A 26,749-nucleotide genomic window follows, 5' to 3' on the forward strand; every position below is an offset into this window, starting at 1 on the left:
GGCCCAAGGACAGGAAGCCCACCTCCCTAGTTCAGCAAAGCCTCTGTCTGTGAGCTGTGCTCTCCTGTCTCCAGCAGGGGCTAAGAAGGGCTGTGCTGTGCCACCAGCATACAGATCTAGGCCCCAGCTCAGACGGCTGCAGGAATGGGGGCTCCGTCTGTCTTGTCCTGTACAGTGGTACAATAGGTGAGGGCCAGGTCAGCCTCTGCTGGGACAGGGGAGAGCAAACAGCTCAGCAAACACGCAGAGAGCAGAACTCAGGCTGCGGGCTCCAGAGTGCCAGCACTGACCTCTAGCTTCACAACCAGCTGTGCCCTTAGCCCAAGGTGCCAACCCCCCAGACGACTGCAGGCCCTAGCACCACGATGTAAAATATACAGATACATTTATATTATCAAAAGTATCCAAAGTCGGGGAGGGGTAGCAGACAGCCACAGCCTGGGCCTCCCCGCAGCGTACACCAGAAGTCCTGCTTTCAGCTTGTAAAGCTCCCTCTAGGACTCCCTAGGAGTTCCTTCAGAGTAGCAGCTCCCTCCCTGCGGGACCCCAAGACCTCCAGCCCCTCTTGCAGAGCTCCTGATTTCTGCCCATCTCTCCAACCCCACAAACTCAAGGAGAGTGATCCTGGGTAAGCAAGCCAGGCCAGGAGCATTGCATGACTGGAGAGCAGGGGAGGGCCCCTCCCCTCCCAGGAAATTCTCATTGCCAGCCCGATGCTGCCCAGCCGAGGAGCCTGTGCTGCAGACAGGATGTTGGGATGTAGGTATGGCTCACACCAAACATGCAGAGCACGAAGGTGTCTCAACAGGAAGGCTTCCAGGAGGCAGTGACGGTGTTCCAGAGCTCAGACATGACGGAGGAGCTGCAGGGAGCACAGAAGCCCAGATCCTGTAAGTGCTTTGTGACGGTAAAAGGGACCAGCTAGCAACAGAGTAGATGCAGAAATGTTAGCAGCTGGGGTTCCCAGGGCCAGAAAGAGGGGGCCCCAGAAACCTAGGGAGGGACTAGAGGAGCTCTGAGAGAAGTTGGGGAAGTGAAGGCAGGTACCCAACCAGGTCTCCGCTCCCCCATCCCCCCCCATGCCCCCTAGCGACAGGGTCCAGAGCCACTTACAGAAAGGGGATCCGCAGTGAAGGCCGCCACACTCCGGCGCATCTCATTTTCACTGCCGCGCAGAGGGATCAGCGATACGCTGCCCATCCGGACCTCGGGCACTGCCCGGGACACTCGAGAGGGCTCTGAGGGCCATACCAGGCCTTCGTGCTAGGGAACAATCAGGAAAGGAGTGCTACGGTCTGGGCCACATCTCAGTTTGCAGGCTCAGCTCCTGATCCACCCACCCTTCTCAGAAAAGCCTCCAGCTAGGATATGAGCCGGTGCCCTCAGCTTTGATTGAGGCTGATGAGAAGCGGCTGTTTGCAGATGACCACATCCCAGTACAAACCAGTCAGCCAGATTACTCAATGGCTCCCATGTCTGGATCCACAAACCTCCCGAAGAATGCAGCATCAAAATCGTTTCCCCCAGAAGATACTGTCTGTGCCTCCCCTTCTTAGCAGCCAAGAACTGCAGAAACCGCTGTTTCCATTTAAGCTTTGACTATCAGGAAGTTACCAGTTAAAATAATATAACTGCAGAGAAAGAATTCAGCCCAGAGCCCTGATAGTTTTGAATCTCTTCTCCCTAAACAGTTCTGAACTCTGCTGAACATCTGTTCTAACTCATCTGTTTCCAGTCTAAGCAGCCTCTGGCCTTGCTCTGGCTCAGGGGTGGTCCCCCAACCCCTGCCTGAAGCACAGGTGTGGCCCTTCAGGCCCTGTCCCCTGCACACAGGTGCTGAGGGAGCCAAGAGATCCCCCTCAGGCTTAATCCTACACAACCACTCTAACTCACTTGAAACTCCAGGTCTAGTTCAGCTTCATGAGTGTGGTCTCAAAGCTCTTACAATCTGCTGCTGACCTGTTGCAGGCCAACCTCTGGCACGCCTGGCTTCTCCCCTTGCAATTGATGAATATGGTAGTTTGAGTGAGAATGGCCCCCCATAGGCTCATAGTAAATGTTTGGTCCCCAGGTGGTGGAACTGTTTGAGATTAGGAGGTGTGGCTTTGTTGGAGGATTTATGTCACTGTCTATGCCATTTCCAGTTAGCTTGCTCTCTCTCTCTCTCCCCTCCTCCCTCCCTCCCTCCCTCTCTGCCTTCTGCTTATGCATGAGGTACCATGGTTGCCTGACTGCTGCCATGCTTCCCACCATAGCAATCAGAGACTCTAACCCTGTGGAACTGTGAGGCCCCCAAACTAATGCTTTCTTTTTTATCTTTTTAACCCATAGGCCTTTAGAAATGCTGTCTTCTCTGCCCTTAAGCCTCTCCTCTCCATGTGAACCTCCCTGTGTCCAGAGACCTAGTTCCTATGAGGCCATCTCAGCTGCTGTCACTCTGGAGGAGCTCCTGCCCCTGGTACCTGTACAGAGAGGAAGGTGGCAAACCACTCCCGGAGCTCCATCTGCGTGTCACAGCAGAGGTACCTGTGGAAGGCACAGGTAGGGTTACTGCCCAGAGCCTCTGCCAGCCCCGTCTCCTGCCCATCCCCCAGCCCAGCCTCAGACCGGGGCCCTGGCTCACCACTGCTGCCTCTCGTGCTTCTCCGTCTCATGCACCACTGTGAAGCCCCAGCTGCAAAGAAGAACCAGAGACGCTGTCACGTGACACTTGCCAAGACTTGTGAGACAGAGCCTAGAAGCTTGGGCAGAGCCGAGGCTTCCCCTAGCGCAGCACACTAAGGCCACTGCCCCTTCTCTCTCTCCCCACCCCAACCCTGGGCCTGAGATGAGGATGCTATGTGTGCCTAGCATGGTGGAGATACTAAGTTCAACCCTCAGCACCAAAAACCAAAAAACCACCCAACCGTACTGATGCCTGCCCAAGCTTACTCATGAGCCAGAGTCAACCAGGCATGGCCAACAGATGAGGACACAGTTAGAAAACCAAGTCACATGACTGTAGTGCCTGACAGCCACAGTGGCGTGCATCACTTTTCGACTTACTGAAACAATATACTCAGGGCTGGAGAGACACCTGTTCTGCAAGCATGAATCCCTTGCAATCACATAAAAAGATGGGTATAGAAAGATGGGTGTCTATAACCCCAGCACTGGGGGGAGGGGGCAGAGACGGGCAGGTGGATCCCAAAAGCACGCTGGCCAGCCAGCCTAGCCCAGACGCTGAGCTTCAGTGAGACCCTGTCTCAAGGCAATGACGCAGAGAGTGAGGGAGGTGGACACTCCAAGTCCTGCTCTGGCTTCCACATGAGCATGCGTGGGTAAATGCACCCAGGGGCTCAGTGGCAGCGTCACACATACATAAGTCTGCCCCAAGATACCTCATACACTCATTCTCAACAAAGCAGACCAGCGATTCTCAAACATGAACAAGCACTGTTACCCGAATATCTGAGGAGACACTGAGTCCTGGGCCCTATTCACAGAACCCCAAACCAGGAGGTCCAGGGTAACACCTGACAATCTGTCCTTCTGTGGTGTGCCTGGGTGATGCTACTGGCCAAGAAGAGCCCGAGTACAGAACTGCTCCACCCCAGCTGTGCCCTCCTACTGGCCCTAGCCACAGGCCTGGCTTACCAAGTAGGTGGCCGCAGTTTCTTCTTTACACCCAGGTAGACTCTGAGGCTCTTGACAGGCCACTCCTTCTCAGGCCGGTGACTCTGGGAGGACACTTCAGTCAGGTGGGTACAGTGGGAAGTGGCTCTTCTGCCTGCAAACTGCCCTCTCCCACCCCAGCACCCAGGCGGTCCAGGAAGCTTTCTCACCAAAGCCCTTCCTGTTCACTGTCCAGCCACAGCGGCTGCTCTCTGTGGCGTCAGTCAACCCTCAGTCCTCAAGGTAGCGTTCCAGCTGGGAGGGCCAGGGTAATGATTCCCAGCCCCTCCGCTGCCTGGAGCACTGGAGATTCAACTCACAGCAGAGGCCTGACACCGCCACCAGCTGGAAGGCAACCTGAATGCCCTCCTCCAGAACACCTGGGAGCAGGTTACTCTCCCTCCCTGCCCACAGAGGCTCCAGGGTTGACCGTGTGAATCAAAGCTTGGGGACCAGCGATCGCTAGCACTTTGGCCCCATCAGAAGGCCAATGTCTCAAGCTGAAGCTTCATGGCTGTTCTGTATAATAGGCCAGAGGGAGAAAGTCCCAGTGGTCTAAGACAGGAAGCAAAAGACCCATATACCAGGGTGGGGAACCAGATTTGCCTGGGCCCCACCTCTGAATATATGGGTCTGGGCTTGGAAGAAGCAGGCTGGCTCAAAGGCAGAGGGGAGGGGATAGGAGCAGTGACCTTCTGCTTGAAGGTCAATGACCTTCCTCCTGTTCTGGGAGCCTTTTGCTTAGAGCCCACCCCATATCAGGCACCCCTGCAGCCAGCAGGGCATCAGGAAGGGCAGTAGGGGAAGAAGATGCAACTGGGGCTCCAAAACTGAGCCATCCCCACCTGGGTCCCCATCATTGCTCCCAGCTATCCCCAGGCATGGCTCCTCTGCAGGGGAGGATGATCTGGCTGGGAACCAGAGGGTCTTTCTGTGTCACCTCAGGGATATGGCCAGAGCCCCTGTATGATCTGGGGCCTCATGAAGGAGCCCCAACTCCTCTGTAGAGAGCACCTCACTCAACAGTCACAACATCTCCCAAAGATCCTGGAACACACCTGGCTACAGGTGTGGGAATCAAGAAACAGGGTGGACAAGGACTAAGGCTGTGGTAGAAAACGGGATATGGGCGGACCGCAGGGAGGAAGACCTGCCCCCAACAGGCAGAGGCAAAGCTGAGACACTAAGAAAGTCAGCTTGAACACTAGGAGGCAGAAGAAGGAATGGAGTGCACAGCGGTGCACAGCAGTCCTGGTCATCTGGAAACACATACTTCAGGCCTGAGAGGGTAGGAGGCAGAGGCACCAGGATTCTCCCTATAGGACTTGCACTTCCAAGCAGCTCCGGGTTCTGGCTCCACTGATGCCCAAGGTCATGGGCAAGGAAAAAAAATTATGCTCATGGTACCTCACGCGGGTGCCATGATTTTTCTAGAATATGCCTTTCTCATGTGCTCCAAGGTCTAGACAACAGAAGGTCTTGGGGTGGAGACTGAGAGGCCACAGAGTCTGCTTGTATGAGACTACTCTAATTTCAAATAGTCTTTCCTGTGGCCCCACGAACCAACTGATGTCAGGCCTAGCCACATGGGCTGGTTCTGCCAGGCAGAGGCCCTGCAGTGATGACAGCATTGCTTGCTTACATTGACAGCCTCCCAGCTACACCCTGGAGCTCTAAACTGCCAGGATACAAGCCAGGATTCAAACCCTAACACAATGACCTTCATCCTAGTCCACAGTGAGCAAAGAGCCTTGAGCCAGCCCCTTGGCCCTTTCTCACCCTGGAAAAACGTAACTTCCTCCTCTAGAAAGTAGGGCCTAGTGCTGAGTTCAGCTCAACAGCCATCAGACCTGGCCCCTCTCTCCACGCCAAGAGATCAAGGTGTCTCAAGCACCCCTCTCCCCTTCTACCCACACAGATGGCTTCACTCGGCTCCGCCAGACTAAGGAAGCACCTCTAGGATGGCCAGTGGAGATAACGTCTTAGAACCATGCTGGACTGACTGCAGGAGTGAACAGGCTCAGAAGGGAATGAGAGACCCGTAGGGAAGAAAAGATGAACGGAGGTGCTTGCTGGGCGTCACGAGCAGAGGAACAATGTGCAAAGACAGAGGAGATGCTGCACCAAATGATGGATCCTCCATGGCAGCAAATCTGTTCACACGCGCTCAGGGGATGCAAGGGACTAGACAGGGCTGGAGATTGTGCTGAAATCGCTGTAGGACCTCAGGCTAGAACTCTTGGCTTGGCATCGCACCTCCTCCTTTCTTCCGCATAACCATCCACACTCCGTGTGCCCTGAGGCACAGGTGCTACCCACAAGGTACCACGGAAAGTAGATTCTCAGCTGAACCTGAGCCAGGGGCAACCCCCAGGCTGGGTAGCCTCAACAGGAAAGAGGAGAGCTCCTGTGGGTGGCCAAAGAAAGCTGGGCCACTAACTAGGGAGGCTGGGCGGGCACATCCCTCCCTGATGAAGAATGTCTTTCAGCCTCTTGTTCTGTCCGGGGCATCAGACAGCAGCTGCCCTTTGTCTGGGTTTGGAAGGGGGGCAGCTCTGAGAGCAGCGGAGCAAGTGAAACAATTTTAATCCAAACTTGGGTCTCTATCACTGGTTCCAAAATGTCTTCTCTGTGTGCTATGGAAAATTCTAGTATCACACCAACTAGAGACCCTATGTTGAAGAAAAGCTCTTAGTTTGGGGCTAGGAATGAAAGGTGGAGTTCAGGTGTACTACAGAGTAGGGCCAGTGATCACTGGCAAGAGGACAGGGAACCATGCTTGGCGAGAACTGGGAGCCCTGACCGTCCCTAAGCTCTGCCCGGCTTGCCTGGGCCCAGGTGGTGTAAGGCAGGCAGCTGGCCCACAGCTACTCACGGTCTCGGGGGCCCCGCTCCACGGCCTTTGGCTCTGTTTGATAGAGGAGCAGGGTTATGAAGGGCATCAGCCCAGTCTAGAGCCAGGACAGGTTATGTAGGTGGTGCGAAGGGAAAGGGGAGGGGTACAGGCAGGGCGTGTGTGTAGAAGATGGCGGTCCCAGGGGTCTGGTCTAGGACAACACCTGGCACGTGGGTAGAGTAGGCCAGGAGGGCTGTGTCCTAGGAAGGGGCAAACACGCATGGCCACAGCTTGGGGCTGTTGTCACGGAACACATTCTTATGAGAGCTGTGACAAACCACAGACACAATACACAGCTAATGTCAGCCATTGTGTTGCCGAGACCCTCAGATGGGGACTGCACTCTTGGAGACCATGAGTGCCAATGCAATGTTTGCATATGGTGTCTGAGCACACATGGAACACAAGTGTCCATCCCAGGGCTTACCCGAACCTCCTTATAGAGTCGCAGGCAGCTGCTGTTGAGAATGAAGTAGCGATCGTGGAAGCCACCCGAGGGCAGCCCCAGACCCAGGAGGCTTCGGTCTTCCCGGAACTTCATCATGCCATGCTTGGTGTCCCCCACACGGCTGGCTAGGGGAGGACTGGAGTGGGCATGGGCTATACTACCCCACCTACCAACCTCAGGGCCCCACGTGATGTCCCAGCCTCCATGAAAGCCCCCTAGTTTCCTCCACCTGAACTGTTCTGCCTTGGGGCACCAGGTCCTACCCTGCTTCAACCCTACATCCCTACGGGTACTACTTACCCAGATACAACAGCATGGCCTCCATGGACTGGTACTTCTTCACCACCAGGTGGCTGTCTATGCCCAGCCCATGCACAATGGGCAGCACCTTCTCCGCAAAGTGTAATGGGCGCTCTGTGGAGAAGCCACACCATTGTCACTGAAGCCACACAGTCTAACGCCGCCAGGGGCATGCACATGAGTACATGTCACCTACATACCTCACCCTCCACCAGCATCATAATATACCATAGTTATGATCACCCTTTCCATAAGCCAGCTTCTACCAAAACCAAGCCTGTACCCAGACCAAAAATACTCCAGTTCCTTCCACCCTCACAGGTTAAATCTGGTATGCCCCTCTGCCTTGTCCCGCAGTCTGGCTTCTACGGCCTCCAGCATGCACTCTAACTTCCTGTCACGGTTCTCCCAGTCTAGTAGCAAACTGCGTCTCCTCAAAGCCCTGTCACTAACCATCAGATGGCCCTGCATCACCATCAGAGCCTGTGTGGCTACCTCCACCTTGAATCCCACCCTATGTTTCCTCATCTCTTGGAAGGCTCAGCTCAATGCTAGAGCTGTGCACTTTCTGGGTCCCCTGTCCTGTCTTTACCAAGTAGCCCTTGCTCTTCCTCACAGCAGGCTCAGGGACTCCACCGCCATTGGTCCTGTCATAGGCTCTTCAGACAGCCTGAGTCTTTCCTTTAAAGTAGTTAGCTAACACCATGGTGGTTGTCTGTTTCTAGGAATGATCACAGTATTGGCATTTCCATTCCTTACCAGACTGACCCCTGTGAGCATAGGAACCAAGAACTACTGCCTGGCTCCTCAGCAAAAACAGCAGATGCTTACGTCAGCAGCAGTTCCACCTCTCATTCCAACACCACTCCCTTCACCACAAAAGGCTTCAGTCAGCTCACTCACACCACAGACGGCTTTCCCATGACAGCCATCTGTTTGTACGATCACTAACCACTACCTTTCATACCCCAAGAGTAGCATCACCGTACAATCCTACTGTCCTTCCACAGTAATACCATCGGACACATGGGAGAGCATCATCATGACTGGCACCACCTGCCCCTCCCCATCCACCATCAGCTCCAGCACAACCATCACCTGGGCCTGCTAGCTGCCATCACCACCAGCATGGAAACCATAAATTTCATTAGGGTGTCAGCAAAAAGTGTCATCCAAAACCTCTGGGTCCCAAACTGTAGGGGGCTGGAGGAATGAAGGCTGGGCTGAAGGCCATCCATGGTCACTCACCTGTCTCCTCCTTCTCATTGACCTCGAAGCAGGTCCAGTAGTCCTTGTCCCTGATGCTCACGCTGCGGCGGTCTAGGATCTCCAGGACAAGCTCCTCTGCCGTCATGGATGCTGGGATCTGCAGACACCCAAGAGAAGATCAGCCAGGCCCAAATGCGTCATCAGTTTCTGTTGGGCCACAATCTCCTGTGATTTAGGCCCCAAACCCACTCCTCGCTGGGTCCACTGAGCCCCAAGATTCAAAGAGGAGGTATCTGGGGATTCTCATACATCTCAAAGTGGCCATTTGTGGTTGCCCCTGGCTCAACAGCCCCTACCTTGACATGCTGTTCGGTCTCCACCTTCCTCTCCTCCAGGTACACAGTACAGATGAAGTCACCCGCATGCTGCAGGAGAGACGGGGCTCAGCTAGAGGCCTGGGGAGCAATGCCAGCAGCCAGCACAGACAACCCAAACCCTGGCCTGCACCTGGGTCCCACTGGCAGTGCCAGCTACTCGCATCTTCACAATGGCAGTGACTTCCTCCCTCTGCTTCCTCAGCTCCTCCTCGTCCACCTGGGAAGGGCCAGAAGGTCAATGCTATCTGAGAGGCTTAGCCTTGCCCACCCCTCCCTTCATTGCCCATTCATTCCCTAGCCCCGAGCCCCGACTGGGACGCACACTGAACACCACCACATAGTGGTTGATGAGGTCTTCTACCACCTTGCCGGCCTTGTAGTCCTGCCCGTCTGTCTGGAAGAGTGTGGGCCCAAATACAATGGCCAGGTTGTGCGTGTTCATTTGGTTTGTGTCCGAGAAGCACTGCACACTGGAAGGAGAACAAACAGGAGCTAGGATCGAGGAGCCTGCCGCCCACCTTCCCCATTCCCATCAGACCCCAAGACTTGCCAACGGACTGAGGTCCAAGAGGACAGAGTGGACCCTAATTAAGGAGTGAAGGGATGTATCTCAGGTGCTGGCAACATATAGATAGGGCTGTGAGGAAAGTGAGGGCATTTGCCTCAGTAACCTGGCCCCAAACTGACAAAAACTCCTGTAGGAAGTAAACTGAGATACAACATCCAAGATCAGGACAGTCACTGGTTGGTCCCCGGGCCCACCTGCTTGCCCACCTGAGGGCAGTCAGCCAGGAAGAGAGTACAAGAATTTTCTCCACCCGTCCACCCAGAGCCTCACACTGACATGGCCCCTCACCAGTACAGATGGCTGATCAGGGCCTTCACAGTGGCCCGGTTGACAGGGGGCAGATGCACCAAGAGCTCTCGGTACCTGGAGACCTTTTCCTCCTCATCCTCGATCTCTGGGTGGGGGGAGATGGACTGGGTTAGAAACTGGTCCCCAATGCTCCCTTCCAGCAGCTTTGCTTCTCATGCTGGTGATGGCAATCCCAGGCACCTAGCAGGGACAGGGACGTCTCTGCCCTCCACCTCTAAGCAACCCCATCTCTGTAGCACGACTAGAGGCAGAGGGGCTGGGACCAGCCTTGTCCAGAGTATGATGGTGACATCCTGACAGAGGGTGGACACGGCTGGATGCAGGCAGCAGGACCCACCAGAGGCCTCCAGCCAGGCCAGGCGCTGCGCACGAGTGAAGAGCCCATCGGGCAGGTCCCTCAGGAAGCGTTTGAGTGCAGAGGAGACATCATCCACATGCTGCTCGCCCTCTTTGAGGTGCACAGAGCGTGCATCCTGCCTCAGGCTCTCCAGGAGTCTCTGGGTCTTAGAGGTCTGACCGCACTTGCGGTAGATACCCTCTGAGGTCAAGCCTGGGGAGGGAGTTATACCACTCTTTTTAGAGGGTTCCTAGGCACTGGGGGCTGGGTATCACCAGAGAAGGGGAGTGGCTGGGCCTTTGGGACGGTGCTCACCACACTGTGTGATGTAGTCCACACAGCGGTACACAATCACTGGGATGTCTGAGTCCCCAAGCTGTTGCTCTGACAGTGTGTCTCCCAAGCTGGCTGCTGCTTTCTGGATGGCCCCAAGCCAACCCATGAAGTCCAGTCGCCGCTCACCCTGGATGTACAGTGTCCTGGACCAGAGATAGTCACTGTCGCACCTATATGTCCCTGTGTCCCACCTCTCCCCAGGCTGCTGGACTGCTTCAGGCTTCTCCAGGCCCCTCAGGGGAACTAGGGCTCACCTCCTCCGCTCTACCAGCACCAAAACTTGGTTCTCGCTGTCTCCTTGGATAGCTGTGGAGGGGCCAGTCAAAGTGAGGCCCAGGCTTTGTTTATGACTCCCAAACTGCTCCCTCATGAGGCCCTCTGAGATCACACCCTTGGGCCCACCCACCAACCTAAAGGGTTACTGAGATGTACTCCAAGGACAGGAGTACAGGAGGGCAGGCTAGGTCATCCGGCCTCAGGCCAGAATAGAATTCAGATTTCTAGACAAGAGCTCAGGGCAAGGGGACTGGGACAGGGGGCCCTAGAAATTGGGGGGCAAGGTTAACACACATACAAAGCTCTTGCAGTCTCCGGAGCTGCAGTGGCTCTTCCCAGGGCCCCTCAGGGAAGACAGCCCGGAGTTCAGAGCCAGCCAAGGCAAACCAGCCTTCCTGAGCCTGCTGGAGGCTCAGGCCAGCTTTGTAGGGTAGGCGCCCAAGCCGCTCAAAGTCCCGGGCTAGCAGGTCCTCAGCCAGGGGAGGCACGAATGCCTAGTTGAGGAAACAGTGGGGAGAGGCAAAGTAAACACAGCATAGCCTTCTGGAGAAAGCCAAGCTCCTTGGTCTGTGGGTAAGGGCTCTTTCCCATCTAGCCACTTCCTTTCCTCCTCCCCAAGGCAAAACCTAGTATCATGTACTCATTTGGATGTGTCCTTCTCTTGGGGTGACCCTTTTCTGGGTTCCCACAGTGTCCACACACTCGGGCATCTGCTACTGTGTCTGGACTCAGTCTGCCCCACTCTCATAGAAACAACAGACGACCCAAGACTGATACACCTGGGTCCTCAGGGCTCTGATCCTCGGAAGCACAGAGAGCTCATCAAATGAGCTAATGAGGGATGAAGAGAGGGTACTCGGCTCTAGTCTCTAAGGTGGATCTCTCCTCTGCAGCCTCCTTGCCTTTCTTACTAGTCTGAGTGCACACCTGCAAGGCTGAGACTCGATTTCCTGGAGTGCACTATCCATGCTACGATGGCCCGTGGTTTGCCCCTCATAGGTACCAGAGGGCTGCAACCTATGTTTCCCTTCACCTGACAGGTCTGTCCTGAGTCTGCTACACCTCCGGCCAGCTCCTGATCCATCAGAACTGGGGTTCATGGGGTTTAGTCAGAGGTCCCCACCCTGTATCTATCACACACCTGCCCGCTCACCCAGGCCCACCTTGGCAATGCACTTGACCCATTCGTGAGCCAGCTCTGCATTCTCCAGTCCAAACAGGTACAGCCGTTCTCCCTCTGTGTACACCTCAAAGGTGTGCTCAAAGCTGCAAACAACCAGGATTCACCCTTCCGCTCCTCTCTGCTCCCTGCCCTTATCAGGACCCCTCCCTGACCTCCCGAGAGGTGGCCAAACAGCCCTGGCTGCAGTCTCATGAGATAAGGCCAATGTTTTCCAGTCCTTGTGTGTGGCCCTAAGAGGGCCCTGGTCTCTGGGCCAATGTCCCTGCCTCCCCAACCAGAAGCTGAACTTCATAGACACTAGCAGTTTGTGGTTATGGCCAGGGATGCTCACCCGTGGGTGTCCAGAGGGGAAACTGCCAGGCATACAATCTCACCGGCCCGAATCTCCCCATTGGGTGTCACTGCACGTTCGTTCTCGTAGTAACTCAGGATCCCATCACTAAGGACGCACCAGCGCCGGCTGAACTCTGGGAAGAAGTTTGGTAGAGGACCATGAGGAAGTTCTGCCTTTTTCCTGGATCCCTGTCCCTCCCCACCTATAGGCTCTCCATTCAAACTCACACTTCCCTGAGGGTTCCCCAGTGGCAGCCCTCTGCACTGAGTCCCCACTGAGTCCCCTTTAACCTCTCCGTGAACTTTTGGCCTCTGTCTTGGAGGTCAAGAGTAATAGAGTCTTGATCTTACTTCCGTTCAGATTTTAGATCCCATGCTGCCCCCAATCCTCAGCCACTCCTAGCTTCCATCCACCTTGCTCTTGGGGCCCAGCCCACGCCCACTCTTCTTCGCCAGATGCCACCTCATTCTATAGTCTGTCTCCTCCTACGATGGCTCTGAGGATGCACAAAATCCCCAAAGGGCAGAGAAATGGGACTCTGAACCATGAAGGTAAGAGAAGGAAAAGAACATCCAAGCCAGGAGGCTTCAGTAGCTTTCAGCTCTAGCCTCACCGTGGCTCAGCACTTCCTGGCACCCCAGGTGAAAAGGACGCCTCAGGGGAGTTACATGAATGACACCAGCAGAGGTGGTGTGTGACCCGACACTGCCTTCTGAGGGCCATGTGCCCCAAGCCTGTCCACAGAAGCAGCGGCCCTACTGTGGTCTCCTTCACTCTGAAGATGTACGTCCTTAGGTACTCAGACTGCAATAGGTACCATGCACACAAAGATACACAATGAAGGACAACTGAGCCAGGGGCGATGGCACTGTCTATGATCTTAGCTACATGGAAGGCTGAGACAGGATGGCAGCTTGAGCCCAGGGGTTCAAGGCCCCGGCTCTGGGAAGCACAGAGACTTGTAAAGAAGAGGGGGAAAAAGTCTAAAAATCAGATGGAACAGTAAGAAGAAAAAACAAGATCGAGGGTGACATGCAACACAGTATGAAGTAGCTGGGGGTCACAGGAGTGCCCTGTAGACGTGACATTTGAAGCGACACTTGGGGCAGAGCGGTGGGTATGAATCTGGCATGTGTGACAAAGCAAGGACGCGACAGGGCCAGGGCAAAATCTGGGGAGGGCATCTGTGCTGTAAGAGGCTGGCAGTTGACAGCGGCTCTCGGGGGATGTGTAAGGACTGTGTGTTGTACTTGGAGTCAGGGAATAAATGGAAGGCAGCTGAGATCTGAGAGGACGGCACTCAAGTCCTCAAACTGCCTTCCATTCATATCTGGAATAAGCCAGATGCCCAGTCCAAGACCTCACCCAACAGGGGCTTCATCCAGACTTCAGGCTTGAGGAAACAGCAGCGCCACACCCAACCCCGACCCCAACCAGTCCGTTTCTCAAGCACCTACTGTATACAAGAGGCCATATTTCCAGGTGATTCTGCCAGAGTGTTATGGAATAGTATTTTAAGACATGTTACATTTGTTTATGCTGTGGAACATTTGTTTTAATGATGCAAAGATGTGTTGCATTTTTTATGTTGTATTTGTTTAACTCTGTGAAGCTGTGTTACTTTGTCTGGATAAAACACCTGATTGGTCTAATAAAGAGCTGAACGGCCAATAGGAAGGAAAAAAATAGGTGGGGCTGGCAGGTAGAGAGAATAAATGGGAGGAGAAATCTGGAATTAAGGAGAACAAGGAGCAAGAGAAGGGGGGGCCCCCCCAAGAGAGTAAAAGAAAAACACCTGCACCAGAGTCCACTTGGCACCCTTAGTCCCCCAGCAGAGCCAGTCCTAGTTTCCTGGCCCTGCAGCCAGGCTAAGACACCACGGCACGGATGGGTATGGCACAGTGCTCACCTTCCCGGGCACGGCGGTCCTGAGGCTTGCCGGCAGAAGCAGTTTTGTACAGAAAACCACTGTGGCTCACAGTTGGCAGGATAACAGAGTAGTGCTTTTCCAAGGGCTTCACTGAGTCCAGCCGAGGGACCTCTGGAGTGGAAGAAAGAATGGTGGCGGTCATCTGGGTGTCCAGGAGGTGTCCTCTCACAGTCCGGCCTCCTCAGCTCCCTACCAGCACCTTCGGGATCCTATTGCCACCTCCGCCCACAAGTAGGAATGTCACCCCATTCTCAGGGCCCAGCTCTAGTCTGTCCCCTTTCAGGAAGCTTCACTAAGTCCAAAGCCCACCCCACACTCCCTGCTGGAGACAGAGCCACACATACTGGAATGAGGGGGCTTAGGGCCAACTCAATAACATTCCCTAGAGAGAGGCTTATCCAGACAACATAAAGGCCAGTGAAATAGCCCGGCCCTAGTGATGTGCACTGGGGGTCATGTCCCCAGCAGAGCCAGCTGGGTGGTCTCCTGCACCTCCCCAGACACCTGGGCTCCTTCCAGCCTAGCATGCCCCACCCACAAGTGGCCCAAAGCCCAGAGCCCCAGACACTGAGCCCCACCCTCAGCCTTAGGATGTTGCCTCGGGAGACCAGGTCTGGGCCACAACCAACCCCTCTTCACCCCACCTCCCCAAGAAAGGGAGCCAAATGGGACCCAACCCAGGACTGTGATGGAACTCCACCCAGACTGAGCAGACAGACCACATGGCTGCTGTGTAGGACACGCACACGGCAACACAGACCCACTGCCCACACACAAACCCCAAAGCCTTAACACTCCCATTGTGAGCAAAAAAGAAATCTAGGTAGTTCCAAGGTTCATTCTGGAACAGACACCCTATGGACCCACCCTGTCAGTCAGGACAGAGACACTGACACAAAAGGACATTCACAGAAAACACAAGTATCCACTGACACATAAACCCCAAACATGCCCTCAGTACCATGCTGCTGCCCCAGGGACCACCAAGGAGCTTCAATCACAGTTTGGGAGTGGCCTGCAAATCCAGGTTCTCAGTTTCTGCTGCCACTCCAGACTCTGTCAGCAGAAGACAGAGCCACTGGCCACTCACCTGTGCTCTGGTTATTCCGTAGAAACTCCATCTGCAGTGTCTGTCCAGCCTGCTCAGCAAGAGCCAGGGGTGTGGGAGCTGCTGGGTCCCCTGAGAAGCAGCTGACCCCAGCCCCACAGCCCAGGAGTGCCTGGGTCTCAGCCAGGTCAGTGGTAGTAACTGCAGCACACAGGGCCTAGAGGAGAGGGGAGGGTCAGTCCGAGCAGGGGTGGGAGGGAGATGGAGGGGTAGGGATGGGAGCTTGCAAGAAGGGAGGAGGAAAGTCATCCAAATCCAGATTGAAAGAGGCCAGGACCTAGCGAAGCCAGAAGGAAAGAAAAGAAAGGAAAGGAAAAAGGAGAGGAGACAGCAAGTCAGAGGGGATGGGCAGAGGCTACCTGGCTGAGGCCGGGGTCCTAGCCCAGGGCCTCACCCTGCTGCTACTCAGGCTGCCAGGAGCCCCGGAGGATCTCAGGCTCCCTCTGTCTCGCAGCGGGGGCAGAGGGCGGGGCTAAGGATTGTAGCTAATTCCTCCCACATTTGAATTCCTCGCTGCCTGCCCAGCCCTCCGGACCAATGGGAGCCACCACCCTTCTGGCTAGTAGGCCAGACTGGGCTGGGCTGAACTGGGGGCTGGACGCCTAGGTCTTAGGGAGGTGTAGGCCTAGCTTCCACAGAGCTCTGGGAGCTAGACTTGGCCTGCCTGGATAGGACTGCTTGGAGCAAGAGCTGAGGGCCACCCATATGTCACAAACGCCACCCGCTGCCTCCAAGCGAGCTGTCCCCCACTCAGGCTGAGCCACATCATGGTCCAAGACTTGGTTCCCAATCTTCTGGGGTCTGGGGCCCATATGGGGCCTCATCTAGAATGGGGTGTGGATGGGGTGGGTCAGAGCAGTCCAGCTGTTTTTCATGAGCCTGACAGGAAATAGCATCCCCACCAAGTTCACTCCTTTTGGCAGGATTCTGAAGGAACAGGACAGGGTGCGGGGCACAGAGGAATCAGGAGGAGGCAGCCAGATGCTGAAGACATGGCACTGGACCAAGAACCAAGCCTGACTCCTCCCTGCATTGTCCTGGCTTTCCTTATGCAGGCCCTGCTGCCCTCTGGGCCTCAGTTTCCCCATATGTTCACAGCCTCTAAGCTAATGGAAGAGATGGGCTGAGATGGAGGAATGGGGGCAAAGGAAGAATGGGATAGGTTCAAGGGTCCCTGACAACGCAGGGACAAGAAGGCTCAAGAATCCCAGAGTCTTGGTGTGCTGACCTTGTCCAGCTCCTCTTGGTTGCCAAAGAGTGGGTGGTAGCGACGGTACTTGCCCTCTCTGTACTTAGCCTCCAGGTGGTACCGCCTGGCAGCAGGGCTGCTGCTGGGCTGCAAGGCCTCACTAGGGGGCACGTTGGCGGCCCAGAAGTGGTTCCCAGGGCCATTGCCCAGCTGTATGAAGAGCTGTGGGTATTGGCAAGAGGTGAGAGGCAGCGGACAATGAGAGGCCCTGAGATCAGGCCACACACCCACCTTCCCCAAGCGGGAGGGGAATCAGGAGCAGCAAGGTCTGCTGGTGGCCATGGTCTCTGCTCGAAGCCCCAGGCTCTCTGCTCAGATTGTCTTGGACAATCTAATAGGTGAAGGTTTGAGGCCTGGTCTCTGGGAACCTTGCTGGAACTCTGCATTCTTGAGGCTGTCCCCATGAGGGGGTGGTGTCTAACCTGTCAGCTTAGGGTAGGCAGGGACTTTGGGTCTATCTGTCCCTGACACTCCTCTCTGGATGAGAGAGGGTGGCGGTTTCTAGGAGGTGAAGGGGGACAGGATTAGGGGCCAGGATCATTTCCCCCTCTGTTCCATAGTCACCCTATCACAGGCATTTCCTGGACTCCCCAGTCCACTTGTTCAGAGTGCTGGCCTCTCTCTGCCACTATGGACCTGCTTGGGTTTTTTTTTGTTTTTCTCTCTGAGCCTTGGTCTCCTCCTTCTATCCTGGGTATTCTGATCCTAACTCAGGGCTACCCTGAAAGACACGCTCTTTAACAAAAGCAACATTCTCTACATTGATATGCCAAACATAAAGAAGGGCACATGAAATGGATACACTCTCAAGACCCCAACTTAGCAGTAAGGCCCTGGGTGGCAGGTTCCTGGGTCTAGCCTCCTGCTGTAGGTTCCCCATAACAACTCTCATACGCACAGGCACCAAAGAAGTTTAAATGCATAGGTATAAATATATGTCCACATGTGAGCCTCAAATCACGCATCATGTGCACACTGTGCACAGGCTGAGTGGTCAATCTGCAGTAGTTGGGTAACCTTGGGCACATCACAGCCCAATCCAGGGCTTCAGTTCCCACATCAGGACAACAGCTGAACTATATCAGGGGTCAGCAATTCTCTAAAAGGTCAAATAATAAGCAGTTTGGATTTTAAGAAACATATGTGATCTCTGTCAAATCTTTTTTTACAACCCTTTAAAACTGTAGGTTCTTCCAAAATCCCCACCCTAAAATTATCTGGAGGCCCCCTCGCTCCGAAGTTCTGAGGTCACTGAGATGGGGAATAGCCGCTGAGAGGGGACACCCCAAGCATGGGTGACAAGCAGGGCATGCCCACCTGAATGAGAGTTTCTGTCCACACCTTCCTGTCCATCTTCAGGCTCCGCACCTTAGACACGCCAGCACCCAGACCACGGTGCTCCCCTGTGATGGAGACCAGACAGTTTGTTGGGTACAACCCTTCCCATGAGCACTCAACCATCCACAGCGCTCCTCGAGCAGACCTGAAGCTGGTCTGCAACTCCATTTGGCACAGCACAGTGGGGCATTCGGGCCACTTTCCCACCGACTGACTGCTTCTCTATGCCCTCAGCTCTTCTAGTCGTAGATAAGAACACCTCTCTGCTCCCCTGTCATCCCCAACTTCCTGCCTCAGCTTTCTTCCCCACCTCCCTACATGGCCACACCTTCCTGTCATACATGGAAGGTATATACATGTCATCTCCTCAGAGATGTCCCAAACAAATGGCACCTTCTCTTCCCACTTCTTGCAATACCAATACTTAATTGGCTCCTGTGTTTTCTGCCCTTCCCGTTGCAATGCAACTGCATATAAACAGGATCCTGATCTGGCTTTAGGTTTCTGTCCTCAGTGCCCAGAACAAACCCGCATTGCCTGGCTCAAGCCCTGGCCCTGCATTCATGCACTATCTTCCACAGAGAACTGTGTCCACCAAAGTCAGCCTGTATCAGCTCCATCGTCCACAGAGAACCACGTCACCAAAGTCAGCCTGTATCAGCTCGACAAACTGAAGTTTTCCTTACGTGATCACCAGCAAAGCTGCCTCTTGTCTACGCACAGACCTCACGGCCCTAGGGCCTAACATCTGCCCTAAAGTCCCACAGGCCTAGAAGTTCTTCCTAAGCTTACTGACTCACCCAGATCTGTTCTTCCTCCTGAATTCTCACATCAAGGACCCACCTCAAATCTGCAGCCATGTAAAGCCATCACTGGGGCACTGTCAGCTCTCGGGATAATCCAATTGCCAGCACGTGGTAAGCAGAGCCAGAGATAAATACACCGTGGGCCCCACCTTTTTCCATTCCACCCTAAAAGGCACTCGGCACCTCCTGTCCCACTCCTGGGTGGTGCAGCAGCCCTCCTCAGGTCTCCATCTCAGCTTCTTCCTGTAAACTAAAGTCTAGCCCACAGAGCTGACTATGTCAAAACCCTGGCTCCTCTCTCAGCATGAAGAACCTGGTAGGCCTGGCCTTCTGCATGCTTCTAATGTGACAGGGACACCAGATTCTAACAGCCTGGGCTCTGATCTAAGCTCACTTCCTTGCCAGGTAGCCCTGGAAAAAAAAATGCTTTTTCCTGCTTTGTCTGTCCCCATCCTTGTGGAAAGAGTATGACAATGAACTGAATACTAAAGGTCACTCCCAGAAGAATAGCCAATAATGCTGGAGCAGCATTAGGAATAAGGGCTCCAGGATCTGCCGAATAGGCCACCTGTGGTCCAATGGCCAGCCTGTTGCACACATACCTACCTGCACAGCGCTTGCAGATGACAACACAGAGATTGATGGAGGCCCAGTCAGGTTGGGAAGCTCCACAGTCAGCACAGAACCTGTTGGGGGCGGCAGCCCAGATGCGCTCGGCCACCTCTGAGGTAGACAGGGCCTCTGCGATGGCTCCCTGCATGGCCTCCAGCCACTGCTCCTTCTCCACCTCTGAGTCAGCTGAGAAGCTGTGGACACATAAGTAGGGAACTGGTAGGGAAGGCCTCGGGGGATTGGAGGGCCAGAGGGAGGGAGGAGCGGCCTGAGCTCTGGGTCAGGACTGGTAGAAAAGTGAGGACGACGAAAGGAATCATGAGAACTAGAAATAAAGGAGGAGTCCAGAAGAAACAGAGAGAGAAAAGAAGGGCTAGGCCAGGTGATAAGGGGCAGATGTTTAGGGCGGAGAGGGCAGGAAGGCACACAGGCAGAGATGACAAGAGTTGAGCGGCACAGGCCTGAGATAGGTGGAGCAGGTGCAAGGAGCCCTCAGAGCACCAGATGAGGCTTTATATGGGGCGGAGGACAGAACACTGAGGTGTGTGTATACCACCTCCACCTTCAGCCAGAAAGAACTCCACTGGGGGTCCAGAATGGTGCACATGCCTTTAATTCCACCAGGGGCAGAGGCAGGTAGATCTCTGTGAGTTCAAGGCCAGCTTGGCCTACATAGTCCATTCCAGGACAGCCAGGGCTATGCAGAGAGACCCTGTCTCAAAGAAAAAAAGGAGGAGGAGGAGGAGAAAGAGGAAGAGGAAGAGGGAGAAGAGAAGAAGGAAGGAAGGAAGGAAGGAAGGAAGGAAGGAAGGAAGGAAAGAAAGAAAGAAAGAAAAGAAGAAAAGAAAAGAAAAAAGAACTCCATTGGTCTGACACACATGGGTCCCTGCAGTTCTGTCTACCACAACCTCCTGCTCTTCAAAGTAGAAAGCTCCATCTGAAGAGCAGATGCAGAACTGTCTTCCCTTCGGCAAAAGCTCCCTCTGGAGCTGGACGGTGCTAGCACACGCCTTTAATCCCAGCACTCAAGAGGCAGAGACAGACAGATCTCTGGATTTGAGGCTAGCCTGATCTACAGCGCTAGTTCCAGGACAGCCAAGGCTAAACGGAGAAACCCTGCCTTGGAAAACAAAAAACTAAACAAAACAAAACTCCCTCTGGCTGTTTATCTGCTGCTGCTGTCACCACCAACTGCAAGCCACACAGAAAGTGTGTAAGAGTCCCGCCTCTCACACCTGTCACCACCAACTGCAAGCCACACAGAAGTGTGTAAGAGTCCCGCCTCTCACACCTGTCAGCATAGCTAAGGACGACACACAGAAGTGTGTAAGAGTCCCGCCTCTCACACCTGTCAGCACAGCTAAGGAAGGCACCGACGCTGGAGGGTAATGGTCATGAGCTCTGGTGTGGGAGGTCCTTCTTTCTATGTGTTGTTTGTATTGGTTAATGAATAAAGAACCTGCCTTGGCCTGATAGGGGCAGAACTTAGGTAGGCGGGGAAGACAAAACTGAATTCTGGGAGGAAGAAAGCAGAGTCAGGGAGAAGCCATGGATCCTCTGCCTGAGATAGATGCTGGTGAGAATCTTTCCCGGTAAGTCACTGCCACATGGTGATATACAGATTAACAGAAATGGGTTAAATCAAGATGTGAGAGCCAATAAGAGGCTAGAGATAATGGGCCAAGCAGTAATTTAATTAATACAATTTCTGTGTGGTTATTTCTGAGGGATGAACACAAGCGGCTCTCCCCACTACAACAGAGCTCCTCTTTGGGAGAGAAGCCTCCACCACAACAGCCAGTAGAGAAACTCAAAAGCTGCCAGGGCTCGAGAGAAGCAACCAGCATTCTCATTCCATTGTACCAAGTCCCGTAGGCCCAAGTGGTGGCCCTGATGAACATCGAGCAGCCTCATGAAGATGGGTGATGGTGACAGTAACCAGGGGAGCACAGTGCCAAAGGAGAGCGCAAAGGCAGTGACGGTGACAGAGAGGCCATACACATAAGGCAGAGGAGGGCCGCGAGGGAGGTATCCCAGCAGGCAACAGGCGCTCAGACTTTGAGCGTAAGTAGGTTCTGTTGGAGACCCCACAGGTTTGGGGTTGGGAACAGCCAGATGGTACCACAAAGCAACACCCAGGGAGAGGGTAGCAGTGTTGGGGAACAATGTGGTGAGCTAAAAGGACAGAAATGGCCAGACAAAGATGAGTGAAGAAGTCTGACAGACTAAGGCATGTGGGTGAGCAGAGCAGGCCTGCACCATGGGGTAGGGCTGCAAGTGGGGGGGGGGGGATCACCTGAAGATGCGGTAGGGGGTAGTGAGGTCAAAGCTGCGCCGGTCTACTTCCTTCACGTTGCCCACATTCATGTCGATGAAGGTGATGCCAATGCCCAGATGGAACTCCTGATGGACGGATGTGAAGGGAGGAAGGCAAGGCTGAGAGTGGGGCTGAAGGTACAGCACGGGGAGTTGGGGAAGGTGGTTCCTAGGGACTAGAAAGAGACTAGGAAGGAGGAAGGAATCTGAGCAGGGGTGGAAGCCTGGACTAGAACAACTGGGGCGAGGGTGGGAGGGTGGCGCTCAGGAGCTGAGTGGGGAGGTTGAATCTCAGGAGCTGAGTGGGGAGGGTGGGAGGGTGGATCTCAGGAGCTGAGTGGGGAGGGTGGGAGGATGGATCTCAGGAGGTGAGTGGGGCAGGATGGGAGGGTGGAGCTCAGGAGCTGAGTGGGGCAGGATGGGAGGGTGGAGCTCAGGAGGTGAGTGGGGAGGGTGGGAGGGTAAAGCTCAGGAGGTGAGTGGGGAGGGTGGGAGGGTGGAGCTCAGGAGGTGAGTGGGGCAGGATGGGAGGTGACTGCTCAGGAGCTGGATGGAGATGAGGCACAGATAGACAAGAGGGAAGAAGGGGCGTGCAGGCCCAGTGCAGGAAAGGCTGGATGGAAAAGTACTGAACTTGGGCTCTAGTAAGACCAGGGAGGGACCAGGTAAACAGGTGAGGGGCAGGGAAGGGGACTGTGGTGAGCACAGGTCAGGGGGAGCCCAGTGGCCTGGTAGAGTCCTTCATACCTCCAGATTCTTATAGAGTTGTACTTTGTCCCCAACCACAGCCACATAAAGTTTATTCTTAAAGCCTCGTAGCTCCAGGCTGCCAGTGCGGTCAGGCTGCTCAGTGCCTCGAACTCCCAACACAGAAGCACTGGAGAGCCGAACACAGGCTCGCTGCTCGGCCACTGCCTGCTGCAAAGCCTGCATCCACTCATTCCGCTCCACTGCAAAAGGGCGAAAGTGACATTTGAACTCAGTTGACAGGGACCCCTGGCTATAGGCTCCTCAAAGATTACCTCGCTAGGAAGCCCACTGGTTTGGTCTGTCACCCTGTCTGGCTTACACCAGGCGAGTCACCACAACTGTTAGAGCCTGCATCTCTGTGCATGCTGATATGTAATTCTGTGCAGTTGGGGCGTGTCAGGGAAGGAGCTCCTCCTTCCTTCTCCTCCCCCAAACCACACAGGGACAATGCCTCCCTGGGTCTGACGTGTTAGGGAGCAAACATACATTATTCCCTTCCCACAACATGACCGAATTTCCAGTCCTACACACAGACACACATACACACAGACACACATGCACTTACAGACACACACACACACTCCTAAACTCCCCACACACACAGACACACACACAGACACACGTGCTCATACACTCACATACACTCCTAAACTCCCCCCGACACACATGCACATAGACACACACGCACATACAGACACACACGCACATACACACACACGCGCATGTACATACAGACACTCACATACACTCCTAAACTCCCACCACACGCACATGCACACAGACACACACACAGACGCACACAAACACACACATACACTCCTAAACTCCCACTACACACACAGACACACACGCACATGCAGAGACACACAAACACACACAGACACACATATGCTCCTAAACTCCCACCACACGCACATGCACACAGACACACACACACATGCGCACATTCACACAGACACACACAAATACACCTAAACTCCCACCACACACACATGCACACACACACATGCACACACATGCACAGACACACATACGCTCCTAAACTCCCACCATCGCTCTCTGCCCGGAAGGCAAAGGTTCGATTGTTGGTGATCACTTCAAACTTCTGGTCTCCAATAGCAGCTACTCGGCAGATGCAGGCTACAGGGACAAAGCGCTTAGAGTATGCGTCCTGGGGGAGAGAAGAGCTGCATTCAGAGTGAGAGTCTATCTTCTGCAGCTGGCCAGCGATCCCTGCCTTCAGCCAGTCCACAGACCGGGACCCCACTGAGGGTCAGCTAAGGACTAGGCCTGAAGCAATACCGGGGTTCAGCCTAGCGAGGGGCCGACGGAAGCCTCACCTTGTTACTGTCAAAGTATCGCAGGTAGTCAGCATCCAGTCTCACCCATCGCTTCTGGTAGATATAAGACCTGGACAGCAAAGACTGGGAATGAGGAGGAAGTCCCACCATTATGCCCAGGCCCCTTTCCTAGCACCTAGATCATCCATTGGTCACCAATGGTTAATGTGCATGCGGAAGGAAAATTTCTCAATCTTGGACACGCAGACACGAGAAGGTGCAGGCAGGCCTCACTCACCCCTGTGGTGGGTTCTTGTCCAGCCAGCCAGCCTTGATGACAGGTGTGATGGGGGTGGAGCCCCCAGGCAGCTCATCCATGAGGTGTGGTGGGAAGTCAGGGGTCAGGCTGTGTAAGGGGTGGTTCAGGCCACTGGTGGGCCACCCGCCACTGGGACAAGAGAAGGGAAGGGCAGCGAGGCTGAGGCTCCCTAAGGCTACAGCCGTGACAGGCGGGTAGGCTAAGGGGCTTGGGCTTTCTTTTCAGGGCAGCTGAATGGGAGGATACTCACTTGGGGATACCCTCATAGGCATGGTCATCCTCATCTTCGGCATCATCCCCAGACAGCTCCTCTCCCTCGCTCAGCAGACTAGCCACCCTCACAGCCCGTGGGACTCGGCTCGGCAAGGGCTCCTCCTGCCCCCCCAGGAGCACTCAGTGTCACGTTTTTCCCCTCATCCCGATCACACCCCTTGGCTGCCACACCACTGTAGGCTCCGTCCTCAGCCCACAACTCAGCACTTTTACTTCTGTTTCTGCACCCCTCCCCCCAGCAGCCGAGACCACACAGAGACCAGAGACAGGGTCAGAGAGACACAATATACATTCAAGAGAGAGGGGACATGAGGACACAAATAGCAACAGACCACACACCCAGCCACAGCAACCCAAGCCTGGAACAGAAGCTGCAGACCCCAGGATGAGGTTCTGGGGTGGACTCCTATGTGGTGAGACTTTAAATTGGGGGGAGGGGAGTGGCCTCTCTGCTAGAGGAGGAGATCCTAGGGTCCCCAAGGCCAATGAGCTGCCAGCCCGCCCTCCCTCCACAACATAGGCCATCAGTGCAACCCCAACCACTTGCCCTGCCTACCTTGGTCATCACGCTGGCTGGGGCCTTGGGCCCCTCCTCGGGGACATCGTCATAGTCAGAGTCGTCTGGTAAAAAAAGGGTGAGGGGGAGGCTCAGAAGCCAGGAACTTGACCTCCTCTAAGGGGCACTAGGGCTTGGTTTTACGAAGGCCACTCCTAGACTGGGAGAGACTCCCACCCCTACCCAGGCCTGACTTTCAAAAGACAGGCACAGGGGACAGGAAGTGCTATTTATACTGAAGGGAAGGAAGGGCTACCACAGGAGGCTGACCAGGCAGCAAACTCTGGAGTCAGGAGTGGGGATTGTCCAAACAAGGCCTACAAGGCAACAAGAATGAAGACAAGCCAGGGGTGGCAGCCTCACCTCTAGCAGCACTGGGGCCGGGAATTTCACTACCCCAAGGGTCAGCCATGCTCAGACGCGGCAAGCAGAAGACAGGGTGGAGACAGAGAACATGCCCACTGCATGCTCTCCATGACTGAGCCCTGGAGGCCACCCAGAGCCCAGCTGTCCTGTGGCACTCACCAAACTCAGGGAGAAGGCGAGGAGGTTTGGGAGGGATCTCGGGAGGACAGGGAGGCCCCTGGGAAAAGGCAGGCAGGCGCGTGGGCAGGGTCTCCTCTGGTTGGGGATGGGGTGGCACTGGTGGCAGCAGTAACTCCTCCTTAGAGGGGAGGCTGAGAACAGAACAAAGTTGGGTGTCAGTATGCAACAGCCAAAGCTCCGATCCACTGAACCCTGTCCACCTGAACAAAACCTTCCCTACCCAGACTCCAACCTGCCTCACACAGCCTCAGTCATGTACATTCAGCAGCGTCTCTCGGGCCCAAATGCACCGGGCACCCAGCCCCAATGCTCCAGCTTTTAGCCATGCTCCCATGGGACCTCAACGTGGACAGAAAAGACCAGAACAGGGTGGAGAAGGCTAAGCATGGAGGTCCAGAGCATTTGCTGGCAAAGAGAGGACGGGATTGAAACAGGCATCAAGCCCAGGACTGCAGACACAGGCCAGTCTCAGAAACTGATTCCTGAGGCCCCAGTTCTGGTCTCTGGGCCAAGCCTTTGCCTTTTTATGTAGACATTCAGAAAATCACTATTTCCCAGTGAACTCAGATCCTGCAAGAGCTCTTCCCCGCTGCTTCCTTCTCTGCGGTCCCTCTTCCAGGGCCTGCTCAGACACCTGTGCTTTCCCTTCATGGTTGTCCTGTTCTCCTAGCCTGGAGATGCATGTTTCCTGAAGGGCTCTGTCATCTGTCACACGGGTTTGAACCCCACCTTGGTGTCTTCATTTTTGTGTGTCCTGGGCTACGTGTCTAACCACTCGGGGTCTAGGTTTCCTTTTCTGTGAAGTAGGAGCCATTTTCACAGGCAGAGGGGAGGGTAAGCACTAGAGAGCCGGTCACATGAACATACAGGATCCCCGGTGCCCAGCAGCCACAGGTGGCCCTGGCCCCATCAGCTATCTCTGTCCACATCTGCCAAGGGCTAAGGAGGGGCATTGGAGTGAGCAGCTTCCTCCCAAACCCAGATTACCTTTGGTCTGATCTGGTCTCCAGTGTTCCCAGCAGGGGGTAGCAGCATGTGACCGCATAAATGCAAGGAGGTCTGGGAGTATGTGACCAATGTCCTCCTCGCTGTTCCCTGCCTCTGCGCCACTTCTTCCCAGTCACCTTTTTGTTTTCCTAACCCTGCTGATCTCCCCGTTACATGAAATCATTCCAAATAATATTTTTCAAAGTCTATCCCTCCTGCCAAAGATGTGTTAGCATCCAAGCTAACGGAATCCCGGCTCGACTGATTCTACATGCTTCTTAGAACGCAGCCATGCAGATGGCAGGGGTGCGACTTCCCTGTGGAGTCATGACCTGCATGAGGTGGCACAGCAGCCCGGTTACCCACATAGCACTGCCTAGGCCACAGTGGCCTGAACAGAAACTGCAGGCATACGAGGAGAAATCAGCAGCAAGCTCTACCTCACTGTGGTG

General features: G+C 54.7%; 1 protein-coding gene across 9 annotated transcripts in view; it reads right to left on the reverse strand.

Moving 5' to 3' along the window:
- Nucleotides 1-368: 368 nt before the first annotated feature.
- Nucleotides 369-26,749, reverse strand: part of Arap1 (ArfGAP with RhoGAP domain, ankyrin repeat and PH domain 1) — a 57,880-nt gene continuing 31,499 nt past the window's right edge. For 5 of the 9 annotated variants that reach the window (XM_087908659.1, XM_087908655.1, XM_087908660.1 and 2 more), the window contains 32 exons: nt 25,290-25,441; nt 24,765-24,829; nt 24,186-24,310; nt 23,915-24,064; nt 23,677-23,746; nt 23,387-23,507; nt 22,334-22,536; nt 21,567-21,673; nt 19,265-19,464; nt 17,832-17,917; nt 16,494-16,676; nt 15,248-15,422; nt 14,137-14,268; nt 12,225-12,360; nt 11,874-11,976; nt 11,009-11,204; nt 10,689-10,740; nt 10,414-10,577; nt 10,099-10,311; nt 9,741-9,846; nt 9,207-9,354; nt 9,015-9,101; nt 8,864-8,932; nt 8,547-8,664; nt 7,299-7,412; nt 6,978-7,123; nt 6,530-6,562; nt 3,637-3,719; nt 2,624-2,674; nt 2,463-2,526; nt 1,114-1,263; nt 369-862 (listed from right to left, as the gene is read on the reverse strand). In XM_087908659.1, the coding sequence (XP_087764785.1) occupies nt 845-862; nt 1,114-1,263; nt 2,463-2,526; nt 2,624-2,674; nt 3,637-3,719; nt 6,530-6,562; nt 6,978-7,123; nt 7,299-7,412; nt 8,547-8,664; nt 8,864-8,932; nt 9,015-9,101; nt 9,207-9,354; nt 9,741-9,846; nt 10,099-10,311; nt 10,414-10,577; nt 10,689-10,740; nt 11,009-11,204; nt 11,874-11,976; nt 12,225-12,360; nt 14,137-14,268; nt 15,248-15,422; nt 16,494-16,676; nt 17,832-17,917; nt 19,265-19,464; nt 21,567-21,673; nt 22,334-22,536; nt 23,387-23,507; nt 23,677-23,746; nt 23,915-24,064; nt 24,186-24,310; nt 24,765-24,829; nt 25,290-25,441 (3,820 nt within the window). In that variant the 3' untranslated portion in view covers nt 369-844. Of the gene's footprint in view, nt 863-1,113; nt 1,264-2,462; nt 2,527-2,623; nt 2,675-3,636; nt 3,720-6,529; nt 6,563-6,977; nt 7,124-7,298; nt 7,413-8,546; nt 8,665-8,863; nt 8,933-9,014; nt 9,102-9,206; nt 9,355-9,740; nt 9,847-10,098; nt 10,312-10,413; nt 10,578-10,688; nt 10,741-11,008; nt 11,205-11,873; nt 11,977-12,224; nt 12,361-14,136; nt 14,269-15,247; nt 15,423-15,624; nt 15,727-16,493; nt 16,677-17,831; nt 17,918-19,264; nt 19,465-21,566; nt 21,674-22,333; nt 22,537-23,386; nt 23,508-23,676; nt 23,747-23,914; nt 24,065-24,185; nt 24,311-24,764; nt 24,830-25,289; nt 25,442-26,749 lie in introns of those variants that run through there. The other 4 variants (XM_087908657.1, XM_087908656.1, XM_087908658.1 and 1 more) reach the window with 4 other exon arrangements.

Source organism: Myodes glareolus, chromosome 7, assembly GCF_982192425.1.
Source record: "Myodes glareolus chromosome 7, mMyoGla1.1, whole genome shotgun sequence".
Lineage (NCBI taxonomy): Eukaryota > Metazoa > Chordata > Mammalia > Rodentia > Cricetidae > Myodes > Myodes glareolus.